This window comes from Cynara cardunculus (genome assembly GCF_001531365.2).
Source record: "Cynara cardunculus var. scolymus isolate 2C chromosome LG 5, CcrdV1, whole genome shotgun sequence".
Taxonomy (NCBI): domain Eukaryota; kingdom Viridiplantae; phylum Streptophyta; class Magnoliopsida; order Asterales; family Asteraceae; genus Cynara; species Cynara cardunculus.
The window spans coordinates 22,365,693-22,382,481 of NC_037532.1; the positions used below are offsets into that span (position 1 = coordinate 22,365,693).

General features: G+C 30.8%; 1 protein-coding gene across 1 annotated transcript; it reads left to right on the plus strand.

The window, feature by feature from the left end:
• The first annotated feature begins 8,368 nt into the window (after positions 1-8,368).
• Positions 8,369-10,371, plus strand: LOC112512422 (transcription factor MYB20-like). The gene is made up of 3 exons (XM_025118373.1): positions 8,369-8,501; positions 8,792-8,921; positions 9,500-10,371. The coding sequence occupies exons 1-3, from the start codon at positions 8,369-8,371 to the stop codon at positions 10,266-10,268; spliced, it is 1,032 nt and encodes a 343-aa protein (XP_024974141.1). The 3' UTR covers positions 10,269-10,371.
• Positions 10,372-16,789: the final 6,418 nt, after the last annotated feature.

Below are 16,789 nucleotides of genomic sequence, written 5' to 3' on the forward strand. Positions count from 1 at the left end.
ATTCTTTACAAAACTAAATATCTTCACTTCCATCTTTATCATTTGCTTTTCATTAAAAAATCAAGGTTTTACCGGCATAAGCTGTAACTTCAAGTCTTTATTCTTACATGTCATTGACATCATAAAGATACGGTGTTTTTCAAAACGTGACATGATAAATTACGTATTTATTTTATTTATCATTCAATAAAGTTTATTAATGATATTAAAATATTAAAAAAAGAAAAATCATAAATATTCAAAATAGAACCCGGAAGGGTTTTAGAACTTGAGTGATGTGATTAGATATATATGTAAAAATGTAAAACCAAAAGTAAAAAAGCATAAAAACACAAAGATAAAGAAATTATAAGTCACGCATTGTAAAAAAACACACGTGATGACGTCTGATGGCACACCTCAAGACGCCACGTCTTATACAAATGTTGTAAATCTTATCATAACGATGGAGATTCGTCTTACACCGATAATGCACCATGACGTCCATCGTCCATAATATGACTTCTTTTAAAACCTCGTAAAAAATAGACTAATCATGTTATTTAAAAAAATAAAATTTCGTATGCTTTGCAAAACATTTGTATTTGTTCATCAACAATTATTATAAGACACTGGCTTATTCGTTTAAAGTAATTTTAAATATCTGATACGATCATTCAGTCAAAACTTTATCACAAACAGTTAGTCTTTACAAAAGTAATTTTCATAAGCAGATGAAACGCCTATATATTTTATAGACTCTACTTTTATTTAAGATATACAAGATACGTTAGATTTGATTTGATTTGATTTAAGTTAATAAAAAAAACTATATATAAAATAATTTATATTTATTTTAGGCAAAGATATGAAACTATGTATAAAATAATTTATATTTATGAAATCTATACCTAAATAAGAAATTATTTTGGACTTTGTAACATTTCCGTTTTGACCAAAATAAGTCAAACAATAATATTAAACATTAATCTTGTTTATATCATATGAAATCTATCATCGAAAACTCTATTTATAGTTAATAGAAAAGATAGTATAGCTAATAGCTCTGTATCGTAACACAAAGAAGTATTTCGTTTGTTTCAAGAAATTATACAAAAATCGTGTGATCGTAATTCAATACCACCCATTATTTTATAGTAATAAAAACAGCTAAAACAAAAATCTATCTAAATTTCAGAACGAAAAATGTTGCAATTTCTATCAAATATTCAAAAGAACAAAACGCGTTATCATCTTCGACAAATATGGTACATGGTCCCGAGATGATTTGATTTCAAACGTTTACATAAACGGCAATATCCTCAATGTGAAAAATCGAAATTGAAATTTCGATGAAATGAGTAAAAATTTCTTAAAATAGATACATAAAAAAATTATGAAGATAAGATGTATTCAAAGAATGATGCAACGTCTCTTTTGAATACTTAAAAGAGTCGTTGAATTATGCTACAAAAGAAATTGTCCTACTCTTTGACTTTAATTCATTTACTTTTTCCGGTTTGGTATATAACCACTTATGGTTTAATTTGAGTTATTAAATCGACAAAAAATGCAATCAAATACGTCTTTTAATGCATTTTGTTTTTAAGAAGATATAAAACCTTATTAAATTATTCGGTAAAAGAGTTTCTATGGAGATGATAAATGATCTAACATATATTGAGAAGAACCGTTCAAGTCGAAGCAGATGTGTGAACTTCAAGACCATCGCATACGAGGTTGAACAAATGTAATGATATTGGTAAAAACGCAAATATGTCAGTAACCTACTTGATATTATCAGAACAATTTAGTATGGAAATGATGTGATTATATATGCATGTAACTCATGAACGCAAACAAGTTATTCATTTAAGTGTTTTCAAGTTCGTTTTATGTTTGAAATCTATTATTTCAATCCAACAATCGGTTTTTAAAATACGTTGAAATATTAATTTCCTACAGCATATCAAGATATAGCCACACACGCTCGACGAATAGATTATGACTTTGACTACACTCTCATTTAACCAACTTATTTTTTGTATATGTATGTCAACACACACACACACACATATATATATGTAAGCAAAATTAAAAGAGAACTAAAAAGGTTGAGAACTAAAAAGGTTGAAAACCATGAAAACCACTGATCATATGTCGTTTCACTACAAATTAAAAATAATCACATTATAAAATAGCATTGCATTTTTCACATGAATTGTTTCACATATATGATTACTGATTTTCACGGTTTTCAATCTTCTTATGGTTTTCATTTGATTATATTTGTGTATATATATATATATATATATATGTATGTATATGTCTGTGTGTACCTAAAGGGTGTAAGAAAACCTAAAAGCTAGTCGATTGCTAGAGATATTGGTACAAAAATTGCAATGTTTGAATGTTTCAAATTGATTCCTGAAGATCTCAAATCGATAGTCGTACAATACATATATTAACCACTTGCTTCTACTGATTAACATTTCAATTCACCAAAATTGCCAGTGACTTGAAATTATTAAGATCTATCAGATATTAGATATAGTTAGCTTATATATGGTCCAATGAAACTTATATCTCAAATCAATTCGACACCTATTTTCGTTTTGATTGATTCCCAAACACCAATTCAAGTATTACTTTTTCCTCTTAAATTAACACACGCATACACGTACGCATATCTGTATATACATACAATACCGACACATATACATAGACACATACGAAAGTCTAATTTGAAATTTTCTTATCGTTGACTACAAAACGTGTATTTTGCAAGAGTGTTATACTGCTAAAAGTGATGGCTAAAATTTTCATCCTACAACTCTTGAATTCGTTTTTAATTTAGATATCATATACTGATAATAAAATTAAACTTCATGCTTTCACGTAAGATTATTTTTTATTTTTATTATAAGTGTCGCAATTGGGGATTGTTTATCCCTTTGAGATTTAATATATCAACTAACCAGATAGATAATCAAAGCCTAAATATTGATTATAAAAGATTGTTAACTAGTCGTAATAAGCAACTTGTAATTTAATACATTATATGTAAACTATAAATTTGGTCATATATTTCGTCAAAGAATAACATTTTTCGTCCCTCAAGTTTTGAAATTATAAGATTATATTCGTGGTTTGCAAAAACGTCCGGATTTGATTACTTCTTCTAAAGGTTGTTTCAAACATTCCGTCAAATGAGGTGTTTTTCATCTTTTTTTTTTGTCATTTACTCAATCAAAACCCGTATGGAACAAATCATAAAATCGACTTTTATCGGTTAAAAGACAAGAAAATCAATGAAAATGTTTCTTATTTAACGGAATCTTTTAACAACCATTAAAACTAGGACCAAATCTGGATGTTTTAATGAGAGACGAGGGCCATCTTGAATTTTAAAACTACACGTACAAAATGGTTGAACGTTTTCTACAGAAACATAAATTCACTTGACGAATTCAGCCAAGTTAAGCTATTATTGAAAAGTTAAACGTAAAAACGAACAACGCTTAGACTAATTAAACAAATGTCAATTAACTTATCTGTACTATATTTAAATTATTAAGTATAATTTATTATTTAATTAATGCACAGTCTCTTAAAGTTCAAATTTACAACTTATTACATTTTCTTATAATGTTTGAACTTTATAAAAACAACTAATTATTAATTAAAAGACGTAACAAAATCAAGATTTGTTTATGATAAAAACAATATATCAAAGATTTGGTCCATGAAAACTCATAATACATCTTGAGACAACAAAATAAAATATTATATTTTATTTACAAGGTAATATTTTTTTTTTTGTAACAACGAGTATGCTTGTATTTGAAGCAAGGTGTGAGACAAGTTTGATGAGTTCTTGAGTTTTATGTTTTGATAGTTGGCTGGGCAATCCATGTCTCCTTACCAAAGATTAAGTCAAGTCAATGTTAGATCCATATTATACACAAACATATATATATAATAGGTGGAGGTTCAAACGAGAACCCCTGTGATTTATGAAAACACGAGAACAACCCAATAATCTCAAACTTTTTTAATTAATAAATTAACTTTTATTATATATAAATAATTTAATAAGGACAATAATGTAATTAAGTAATTTTTATAATTTTTATTTTATTTTAATTAACCATAATTATCYTTTCACGTTCCAYGTTTTACTCTTGGTAGTTTTCTTCTTCTCCTTCGTTCATGCTTCTTCTCCTTCTCGTTCATGATAATCTCCAGATAGTCGATGGCTTAACATCTTTTCTTTATATCACACCCTATCACATAAGTATCACACTCATATCACATGATTATCACACCCATATTACATGATCACACCAAAATTTTGACTTATAAACCAAAACGATAACCCAAGTGATGTATAACAGTGATTTTCACACACCTATCACATGATTATCACATCCAAATCACATGATGACACCAAAATTTTAACTTATCAACTAAAACGTTAACCCAAGTGATGTATAACGGTGATTATCACACCCCTATCACATAGGTATCACACCCATATCACACGATTACACCAAAATCTTAACTTATCAACCAAAAACGATAACCCAAGTGATGTATAATGGTGATTACTATCACATGATTATCACACTCATATCACATGATTATCACACCTAGTATAATCCTAACCTATCGAAACCATTCGAAATCGTTGTGATAATGTCTAGCATAACCAATTTACTAGATAATGATAAGGCTAATGATAATCACCATTCGAAATCGTTGCTTCCGTCGGTTGATTTTGCGATTTGAAGTTATGAGTCTCCTTGAATTCGTAACCATTTACTAGATAATGATAAGGCTAATGATAATAATGGTCGTGTTTAAAAGATAATGATCGTGTTTAAAAGATTTGATGATATCATTTTCATTATTACCCTTTTAATTTTAAATTTTTTTGAATCTTTTTCAATTTCAGTTTTAATTACAAAAATCTTTTAAATTTTATTTTTTTATCACAATATGTGGTTATTGAGTTGTTCTCGCGTTCTTGTAAATCACATGAGTTCTTGTTTGAACCCTTCCCTATATATGATTCTTATATGATTATTCTTATATATATACATATAAGAAGAATCATATAAGAGAAAGAGTAAAAGTTAGAAACGTAAAAAGAGATCTAGACTCTTAATCACATTCAACTCATTAATTGCGTTTGATACGAGGATTGATCAGCTGCATCTCGATGCATCTCATAAGGGTGTTCAAAAAAACTATTGGACCGTTCAAACCGGATCGTTTTTTTGCGGTTTAAGCGATTTGGTGGTTCGATCCGGGGTTTGAACGTTTTTTTGAAAGGTTTGGACAGAACCAACTGCCAAAAATACGGACGTATTAATTATATTTTTCATGTCGTATGCTAAACTTTTATGACTCAAATTAAAAGAAATGTTTGTACAAGACATTATGTTTTTAGTTTTAAATTTCAATTGAACGTGTTATATAAATTGGAAAAATTCTGAAATCCATAAAAATTCCAAATCGCCATTCAATTTGCTCAATATTTGTCCAAAATTCAATTGTCGCTGGTGAATTCCTTTAATTTTTTTTCAACTTGCTCAATATGTTTTATTTGTTTAGAGATGATTTTTTTTTTTTTATAATTCAGTATACTATTTGTAATCATGTTCTATTGGTAGAAATTTAATCTTTGACATAGATGTTACGTTTTTTAGTTTAAAGTCAATAAGTGGCACAAACCGCCTAAATCGGTCAGACCGCTTTTTTGTGGTCTAGTTTGACTGATTTGGCCACTTACTGTAAAGCCGCTCGGTTTGAAAATTTTCTAAAATGCCATTACGATTTGGTTTGTGGTTTGGAGGGTTAAACCGCCCAAACGTGACCGCGAACACCCCTGGCTTCTCATCCTGATGTGCATAGAGAGCTCTTTTTACGTTTCTGATCTTAACTCTCATTCTCACCAGAGCCCAACCTTATATCTACACACACACACACGAAAGATCTTGTGGGAATAGAAATTAAAGTGATCAATGATTCAGATCATTTCTTACGTTTATCAATTAGGATTGATTACCATTGATCACTTTTAATCTCATCCCAACCCCACATTGTGCTTGATACGGGAATTGGTTCGCAACATCTCGATACATCTCATTAGTGTTGGCATTCAATTAGGATTGATCCAAGGATGAATTTTTTTTTCTTATTTTTCTCACTATAACTTTATTTTCTCTGGAACCCAACCCTATACCATATATAGGGCTTAGGTATTTATTGGCAAAAATAAGTTAGTTTATTCTTTGGGTATACGTTTGGATGAGTTTAAAAGTGATCACTACAAAAATCAGCCGGAGAAATTTCATAGAGGGATCACCCAGAAAATATCAATATTTCCGGTAGAATCTGATGTTTTTCAAGAAAATACTAATAGATCACCCAAAAAATACCTGGGTAAGCTATCATTGATTTGAATTACCCACCAACTTTTGTGATGGTTTTCCGATGAATCACCTCATTAGCGATGGATTTCTCAGTGATACATCCATAGGTATAAGGTCTTTCATTTAACAATATATGTATTTGGTTCACAATGTGAAACTTTTTAGTTGTATTGTTTTCATCTCGGAAACACATAAAAATGTTCACATTATGAAACAAACACACTATGAAATTAATATATGTTAATTAATACATTAAATTTAAGTCGTGGATGTAAAAAATCATGTATGTACCGGTTCTCAAGTTTATTACAACTTTATACGTTCTCAAATGAAGGTCCCCTATATATAAAAGTTGCATTACTACAAAAAAAAAACTTTGTTTTAAGACTATTTCACAGAACATTTTTATAAAAATGGTTTATACGACGAGCAATATAACGTTGTACTTCTAAAGTTCCCACATTATAATATAATCTGATTTTTTTCGAATTTGCTTTCATAAAAATAGAAGTTGTTAGTGTACTCCAACAACTTTGGGGCCGTTTACCAAAGGGCCTTTGGCCTAACGGTATCATAGTCCTTGACCTTCTAGGAGGTCAGGGGTTCAAACCTCACCATAGGTGAGGAGGGTGTGTGAATTTATTTGTTACATTTGCCGTATATAAATATTATGTACTTCAAAAGAAAAAAAAAACTTTGGGGCCGTTTACCAAACGCTTATCCGGGTAAGTGCTTATCAAATCACGTTTACCTCATTGGATGAATAATGGTAAGGATCAAGAATCTTATCGGGTAAGAATGAGACAAGGACCAAGAGTCTTACCCGGTAAGTGAGGGCGGCGAGTCTTACCCGGTAAGTAAGGACGACGACTCTTACCACGGTAAGCGTTTACCGGGTAAATTGTTGCATACGATGTCGTTTTGATGGACTAAAATCTTACCCGATAAGTAAATGAGAGTGCTAAATTTTACCGGTAAGAACTTACCGGGTAAGTGTTTGGTAAACGACCCCTAATTGTCTATAGTTGTTTAAATTTTTATTATGTATTTGGTATGTAGAACATAACAAATATTTGTTTCATAATTGACATGACATTAGAACAAAAAAGATTGGGTGAGACAAAAATACGCTTTTCCTCACATAAATAGTCATGAAGATCTATAGATTAAAGGGTCGTTTACCAAATACTTATCCGATAAGCGTTTAGCGGTAAAATTTAACATTATTACTTACTTATCGAGTAAGATTTTTTAATCAACCAAAACGACATCATATAAAACAATTTACCCGGTAAACGCTTACCATGATAAGAGTCGTAGCTCTCACTTACCGGGTAAGACTCTTGATCTTTGTATCGCTCTTACCGGGTAAGATTCTTGATCATTACTATATTCATCCAGTAAGTTAATGTGACTTGTTAAGCGTTTATGGGTAAAAATTTGGTAAAATGTTCTGAAATTACTAAGCTATTCCTGTTAACTTGTATTTCTAATTAAAAAACTTTAACAAATAAATTATGTATAATCATTATACACAAAACGTAATATATGGACTATGAATCACACTTGAGGCTATGTTTATGCCTCCATGACCTTTGACACATGTCCAAATCAAAACAAAAGATTAAATCTTCAAAATAATTAAAAAAAAAAAGAAAAATTAAAAAAAAGTAGAAATCATGAAACTCTGAAAACAAGACAAAAGTAAACCTAAAACCGTGTTTTCTAGAGTAGACTTTGGTAGTATATATATAACCCAACACCTCTCAAGGCTTTACTAACTCTCCTTTGCACTCCCTCCATAAATCCACCTGCTTATACTTATAGATACAGATCTATATATATATATATATATACACACACACGCACATATAGATACATACATATATATATATATAGAGAGAGAGAGAGAGATACATAAACTGAACTATATTGATCGATATCGAGAAATGGGAAGACAACCATGTTGTGATAAAGTTGGGTTGAAACAAGGGCCATGGACAGCTGAAGAAGACAAGAAGCTTATTAACTTCATCCTCACCAATGGCCAATGCTGTTGGAGGGCTGTCCCTAAACTTGCAGGTACGTTTGTTTCATCGATTTCATGATTTCCGTCAAGAAACGGAGACGGGAAATGGCCATGAGCCATGAATTGATCGAAAGAATCCCGCACGATATTTTCTTGTGCGGGTTGTGTTGCATTCTTGAAATCTTTATTGGACGTCAAAGATTTTTAAGCGTAATAATAAACTGTTTTATAAGATCAAACAGTTTTAGAGAACCTTAAATATCTCATTAAACATATAAAATTGTTGGGATCCTGAGATTTGGTAAAAGGGGTTTTCTCAATTTGATTTGATGATAAATTTCAGGACTATTAAGGTGCGGAAAAAGTTGTCGACTTAGATGGACGAATTACCTCCGACCGGATTTAAAAAGGGGGTTGTTATCTGAATACGAAGAAAAGATGGTTATCGATCTTCATGCTCAACTTGGCAACAGGTAGATAGATATATATTATATATGTATCTCTTTTTATATGTGAGTGGCAGACAAGTGATGCATAGACATATGATTAAAGACTTGGTCTAATTTTTTATATTATTTTGAAAATAAAAACGAACGAAAACCTGATAAAGAAAACGGTATATGCAACTGCAGTTGTTAAAACGAAGTCTTTAGCGGGGTTTTAACGAATACTATGCATTTGATACTACAATAATCACGTAAAAATCGAATTTCAGTGTTTATACATGCATAAAGTTATATATATATATTTGTAATAATGTCGTAAATCGAGGGGTATTTTGGTAAAAGAATGTTTGTGGCCAACATGATTGGACCAATTCTAATGTGTTTACATGGTCCAAGAGCAATATCATTTTTTTGGTTTTTATAACAAAAAGGCTCAAGCTTCTCCATTGGGCATGATAAAAAAAATCATTTCTAAAGAAGCACATGAAAATCATAAAAAAGCAGATGGCTACAAACCATCTGATTTTTATGATGTTTGTAGAATAAATAAATTTGGACGGCTTTTGTAAAAAGTAATTAATTTTATGTTTGGTTTTGGTTGTTAGATGGTCAAAAATCGCATCACATCTTCCGGGACGAACGGATAACGAAATCAAGAATCATTGGAACACCCATATCAAGAAAAAGCTTAAGAAAATGGGAATTGATCCTCTAACACATAAACCACTTCCTCTTCCAACCTCGTCAACTGAACAACAGTCACCACTGCTTCCATCTGCATTAGTCAATGAACCATCGCAGACCAGGGAAAACTCCCCTTCCAAACCAATGGAGTATCAAAATAGTGAGTCGATCGAAGTAGTTAACGAGACGATCTCAATTCAATCAAGTTCAATCACCGAGGTAGCAAAAGACGAACAAGAAGATGGTGAAGAAAGCACAATGATTGCAAAAGAGTCACAAGTAGGTGATTTCTGCACCGATGAAGTTCCTTTGATCGAGCCTCATGAGATTATGCTTCCTAACGACGTTAATATTTTACCCCCGTTATCTTCTTCTTCTTCGTCATCTTCAACCTCATCAAATTACAACATTACGATCTGCAACCAGAATTACGCACATGAGGAACAACACCAGTTTCTGCCAAGTTTTGACTGGTGTTCTTCATCCTTTGACTCTACCACTTATAGTAACTTTGAAGCGGGATTTTGGGATGATGATGACGAATTCATCAATAGTTTGAGCATGTTGATCAATGATTGTGATGAAATCGACACAACCACTAGAAATGATGCTACTTTTACACAAGATCTCACCCAGTGCTCGAGAATGCTCATCGATGATGACACATGGAAATTCGAACAACTGTTGTGAACGAAACGTCAATTTCTTTTTTCTATTTCCTTTTCTTATCTTTTTCCCCAATCCTTTTGGGTGGATTTGTAAATCCTGAAAACTGAAGGGTTGTCATTTCCTAGCACTCCTTTCTTTAGGGGGGGGTTTTTTAGTAAAAAGGAAAAGAAATAATAAAGGGAAAACCCGTTGATTACTTTTGGTGTCCCCGTATACAAAAAAATACAATCGAAAAATAAACATAAAAAATATAGTTTAACTCCACTCGAATCTATAAGAGTTTTTTCCGACTATTGACTTTAGAGCTTTATAAGATTAGCTGAGGTGCATACAAGTCCACAAAAATATTAACGATTAACAATAACTTGATTTTATAACGTTTTGATACGACACTTTTCAAAAGAATGTAGAAAGTCTAATAAAATAATCTACTTCTCCAGTTATATTATACAATAATTTAACAAGATTTCTAAGATTTTGTTTCATTATGATAAAAACTTGTTATGCTGCACAATTTCGTCCTAATAACTAATTATAACGTCTTTGTACAACACATACAGTTGTCGATTTCATAATTTTAAAAGCGTCATTAAATGCTACGTTGTAGCGGTTAAGATATCTACCAAGTCTGAATTTCATAATCACTTAAATCAGTTAAGAATCTTGAATTAGAAATCGTTGTCAATGACCACGTGTTTCTTTTACGGTCTTTTTTCAATAATAACAAATGCTGTATATTAAAGTTTTACTTTAATATCATAATATGTTTTCTTAACTGAATAAAAAAACACAATACACTCACTTAATTAAATTAAAATTATAGTGAACTTTTTAAAATGAGGATTTTGAAAGCAGGTAACTAAAATATATATGAAATCAAAGAAAATATACTCTATTTTAATGAAATTTACTTTTAATAATAAATATAAATAGATTTATGTAATTTTCACACACACACATATATATATATATATATATATATATATATATGTTTTGTGAGACATATGATGCATGATTTTTATATTTGAAACTTCACAGCAAAACACTGTAAAAGTAACATTCACAATGTTTTTACTATGAAGATTCGGATATTTTTATACGATCACAACATTTTGTTATAAAGTTTCAATTGTAAAAAATTGTGTTTCACGTGTCTCACGAAAACAACCTTGTCTCATGTGAACTCAACCCTATATACATATATATATATATATATGCACACACACACACACATATATATATATACATATATATATATATATATANGATTCTAAATGCACACTATGGTTGCTATTTGAACCCTCTAATACTAGTTTTTCAATAAACCCCTTTTAAGTGAAGACAAAATTATTTGTGAACTAAAAGTGTAAAAACAAAAGGTTGATGTTAATGTATATCGATATAGAACTGGAAAGCGGATTTATTTAATAAGTAGAGAATGGTTTATTTGAAAAGGATGTTGCTATATGCATACTTATTTATATCAAAATCATGTTAAATAATTATACACTAAAAATATAAAAGGTTAGTACTTATGTTGATGTATATGAGGATGAAACCAGTAGTTAGATATGCATTTAACAATATATAGGTATACACAATGGCGGACCCACGATTTTTGCCGAACAGATGGACCTCTACAGTGGATCAAAGACCAACTTAATCATCAGATGTGTTTTTAGCCAAATTACACCATTTCAAAGGATTCTTCATGTTATTTGGTTGATTTCGATGAACTTTTTCATTTTTGTGGTTGATTTCGATAGACTTTTTCGGTTTTTTTGTTGATGTTTCTTGAATTTTCCAATATCCTAGAACGCACACCTCTTAAAATTTAGTTACGAAAATCGATTAAAATATAAACAGATTTATGAAACCCTGATAAACGACTCATATATATATATATATATATATATATATATATATAAATATATATATGGGCCAATGGAGAACTCAATAATTTGTGATATTATGAGATGCAATATCAACCATAAATCAAAGTTTAAATAAAGGAATTAATATTTTTTTGGTAATTTTAACTTAAACTATTAATTAGGGGCAATTTAAGGATTTTAAAAATCTCCTCTCTTGTCTCTTCGACGAACTTTATTACGACAAACCTCATGTAAACACAAGATGCATACTTTGATACCTTTGTAAAGAAACTAAGAAAAAAAAAACAATGTGATACCCTTTGTAAAGCAACACAAATAACGAAAATACGTGCTGTAATACACTTCATAAAACAACGAAAATACATTGTAATAAACATTGTGATACACTTTAATCCACAGACATCTTTATATATATATATATATATATATATATATTCATCATCAGATGTGCATTTAACCCGTCACTTAAAATGAGAGAATATACATAGTTGGTTTATATGTCAACATAAGTTAATGACCGTTGGATGTCAACTCTTGAATAAATGATCAACATCCATCACCAACCTTGAAAACGATCGATATTTGGTTTCATTTTCAGTGACATAAGCCATGACCATCTGCTGAACAAGTATAATATTGACTTTTGGTCACATGAGTTATAAATTACTACAACTTTATTATATGTTTTTTAATTATCAAAAAGAAGGTTAATTTAAAGTATTTTTCATATTTTTATTATGGTATTCTTTTTCTTTATCTTTATGTATTTCGTTTAACTTTGTTTTGATAACGACATGTTTGAACTTAACGTCGAAGTTCCCTGATCGAAAGGCACGATGCAGTAGTAAAGATGAAGAAACTTTTGCCGCTCGATGTTACTCGTTTTTTTTATAACATTGGTAGTATTAGGAAAGGTAAAACTATAAAAGAAACTTGAGAAATTTATGCAAATAGCCATTTCACAAAATTGATTTCGGTATTTAATTACTTTAGGGACCATTTTCTACAAGTAGTCAAACTTTACAATCAGTTATTTACTTTATTTTATATCCACTGTTTTTTTGTTTTTCATTTTACACATTTATTATATTAACACATATAATCATATGTTAAATACATGAAAAAATTACGGTTTTTTTTTTTTTTTTTACAAATTATACCATTATAATTGTCTCGTCGATACGTTCAAAATAAACCTAATGTTTAAATATTTTTGGATTTAATCTTATGTTATTAAGTATTATAAAGCTTATGAATTAGTTTTAGTACTTATATTTAATACCCTTATAGTACAGATTATATGTTTTGATATAATCTATTAATAATCATAAAGGTAAAATGAAAAAATAAATAAAAATACATTAAATAACTAATCATAAAGGTAGAAAATGTAGGTTTTAAAAATAATTTTGTACGTACTTATGATATTTAATGATATAAGATCAAATCCAAAAATATTCAATATTGAAGTCATTTTATGTTTAAAATAGTAGAGAACATGGTTTGTCTCGAAAAGACTCATGGTTTGGTTTTTATTTGAAAATTTAAAATGTATAATTACAAAGAGTTGTAATTTTCTTTTAATTGTTTTAAATAGAAATAAATCATAAAATAGAATAGGACATGTTGTATTTCTATTTTCATATATGCAACTATCCAAAAATGGTGGTCCAAGACGCCATGACAGAGTGCCTGGAGTTCACCAAGTTGGCGGGGCCAGTAAACTTGAAGACATACTTAAACCGACTGTGATTGTTGTGTTGGCTCAAAACATTAGAGGCAAAACCATATATTATGTTGTTATGATTGTTTACTTGCGTTTTTATTTATTTTTTCTTCTTATTATTGCTATAATATTTTCAAAACCTTTTAAATAAATTCAAACGCAAAATAAATTTAAATCAGTAATAAATTATGATATTTTAAAATTAATATGATTATCAAAATCAAACCGATTTTTGGTTAAAATTTTCAAAAAAGAGTTTAATTTTGGATAAAATCAAACATTTTTAAAAGCAAATAAAATGTTTTTTAAAATTCAAACCTTTTACAAATATAAACTAAACATCACCTATTTAAGATACTTGTCAATGCTTATAGAATTCAGTATGGTTAGTGTTTAGCTAATCATGCCAGATGATTGGTGTGAGACGAAGCAATGTGATTTAAGTGTACAGTTGCATTTGGCCACTCGTTTAAGTAGTCATGTTTTGGACGACCGATCCTAACAAACGCTAAATCATGTGTTTAGGTGGGATCCCAATACCTTTATATGGTCAATTTACTTGGAATTATCATAAACATTTGCATTGGCCATCTATGAGTGTTTTTAATGCATTGAAGTGGGATTAAATGTGCCAATTCTGATATATGATATATTGGGTAGAATCCCAAGAACACCTAAGAGTTATGTTCTGTTGATTCTCTCTTATTGATTTGATGATAATTCATTTTACCTGTCGAAGTATATCGTTTCTGTTTATTTAGTTTCACCGGTCATCACTAAGTCTGTTCAGTTATCGTTGAACATGTATTGTAACTTTCCAATGACTGTAATACTTCAAGAAACAAAGCACACACCAAAGAACCTTCAACAATGTCGAAGATAGAAACTGAAAATTAGAGACTAGTGCGTTCATGATCTGAAGCAACATTAAGTGATTACAAGCTCGTCTACATATGTGTGAAGACTGCACAAGTTTCAATGAATGCTAAAGAGACCTGTTGATCATCTCTCTCAGTAATTTGATGATAATCCCTTTTTCCTTCCACGTTGTATTTGTGTTTCGGTATTTTCAGTTCCAGCGATCATCAYTGAGTATGTTCAGTGATCGCTGAAGAACTTGCATTGTAAATTCATCAGAGACAACAATACTTCAAGAAGACAACACTCACACCAAAGAACCTTYARCRAACGTCGAAGACTRAAACTGAAGATTAGAGACTGGCRAGTACGTGWTCTGAAGCGGTATTCAGTGATTACAAGCCTGACTACATATGTGTGAAAACTGCTCTAGCTTCAGCGAATGATGATGAGACCTCCAAGTCATTCCAGCATTTAGCGATCAAAGGAAGCTTGCTTAGCACGATTGTTGTTGTCTTGTCCTTATGCACACAAAGGACAAACCCATACCCATGCAAAAGTTAGTACGGTACGGAGCCGATTAGTCGACTCTTTGTCCACCAACTTTAGGCAAGGATCTCTGCTCAAAAGTAGTGCTTTTGTACTATTCACTGTAGCAAAGGACAAGCCTTCCTCTTAAGGCTTGACACACACTCTAAACCTACCATATTGCATTAAATGTTCATTTAATGCACTGGGTATAAATAGAAGTGTTTCTTCTCCATGCAGAGTGCACGCATCTCTCTGCTATCCTGTTCTTACTTCATACATCTTCTAGCTTAAGTAAAAGATCTTCCTTTTACCAATCTCTTTTCTTGTAATTGCTAAAGATCTGTGTGTATCCAAAGATTGTTTAGATAGGTTTTCTTTACCTTATATTTCCGCAAACAGTCTTGTAAAATCTGTATTGATCTTCTCTATCAATATATATTTTAAATTTGAAAATACTGTGTTTGTATTCATCTCCCCTTCTACAAACTGTTTCTATTCTTGTAGACCCTTACGGAACCAACAAGTGGTATCAGAGTAGTGTTTTCTTTCTTTTCTTGTGTTTAGCTAACTTTATGTATTATTTTATCTTTTCTTAGATAACTTAATGCTTTTAAATGACTTTACAAATCACAAACACACACACAGAGGATAATGGCTCTCTTGCCAAACCACCCCGGTTTGTCCGTGACAATTTTAGTCTCTGGAAGAACCGGATGTCCCTTTTTCTGGAAGGTGTGGATCCTGAAATTCCACACTACATAGAAAATGGACCATATATTCCATTTGCTATTGTTCCAACTGTTCCAGCAACAGCTACGAATGCCGCGATTCCTGAACGACAGATTCCAAAGCTTCCACATCAGTGGAGCGATGAGGACAAGAAGAAAATAGCTATAGACACGCGTGCTCGGTCTATAATAGCTATGTCTCTTCCTGATGAGATATATCACTTTATGATGAAACTCAAAACTTCTAAATCCGTATGGGATACTCTTTGTATCCAATACGAAGGAACCACTCAGGTTTAGGAGACTAGAAAGATTTAACCTAGTAAGATAGTATGAAAGCTTTCTCTGTGGAAAGTCCGAGACACTGTCTGAAGTACATCAAAGATTTAATTGCCTCCTTATTGATCTTAGGGCTATCAACAGAGAATATTCTAATTCTGAAACCTTGACTAAGTTTCTAGAATGTCTTCCTGAGTCTTGGGATACTTTTTCCATGTGTCTCAAGATGTCAAATGACATGTCCACTCTTTCTCTTTCTACCTTATACGAGATTCTGCTTAACCATGAGCAATCTCGTCAACTGAAAAGAAATCTTGTAAGAGATTCCAGGGAAATGAAAAGCTATCCTTTAGCTTTGATCTCTAAATCTTCTTCAGTTGAAACCTCTACTCCTTTTGTCTCTTCTCTTCCTCCTGTGGTCATCACGGACATAGATTATTCTGAGGACATTCCTGAATTTGATTTAACATATTTTGATGAGTCATTGGCACTCCTGACTAAGTCATTTAGGAGGTTCGCCAGTAA

Excerpts from the sequence above, each read along its gene's own strand:
- LOC112512422 (XM_025118373.1), top strand. The coding sequence starts at position 8,369 with ATGGGAAGACAACCATGTTGTGATAAAGTTGGGTTGAAACAAGGGCCA. Across the intron at positions 8,502-8,791 it reads GGCTGTCCCTAAACTTGCAG|GACTATTAAGGTGCGGAAAA; the intron begins GTACGTTTGTTT and ends GATAAATTTCAG. Across the intron at positions 8,922-9,499 it reads CATGCTCAACTTGGCAACAG|ATGGTCAAAAATCGCATCAC; the intron begins GTAGATAGATAT and ends TTTGGTTGTTAG.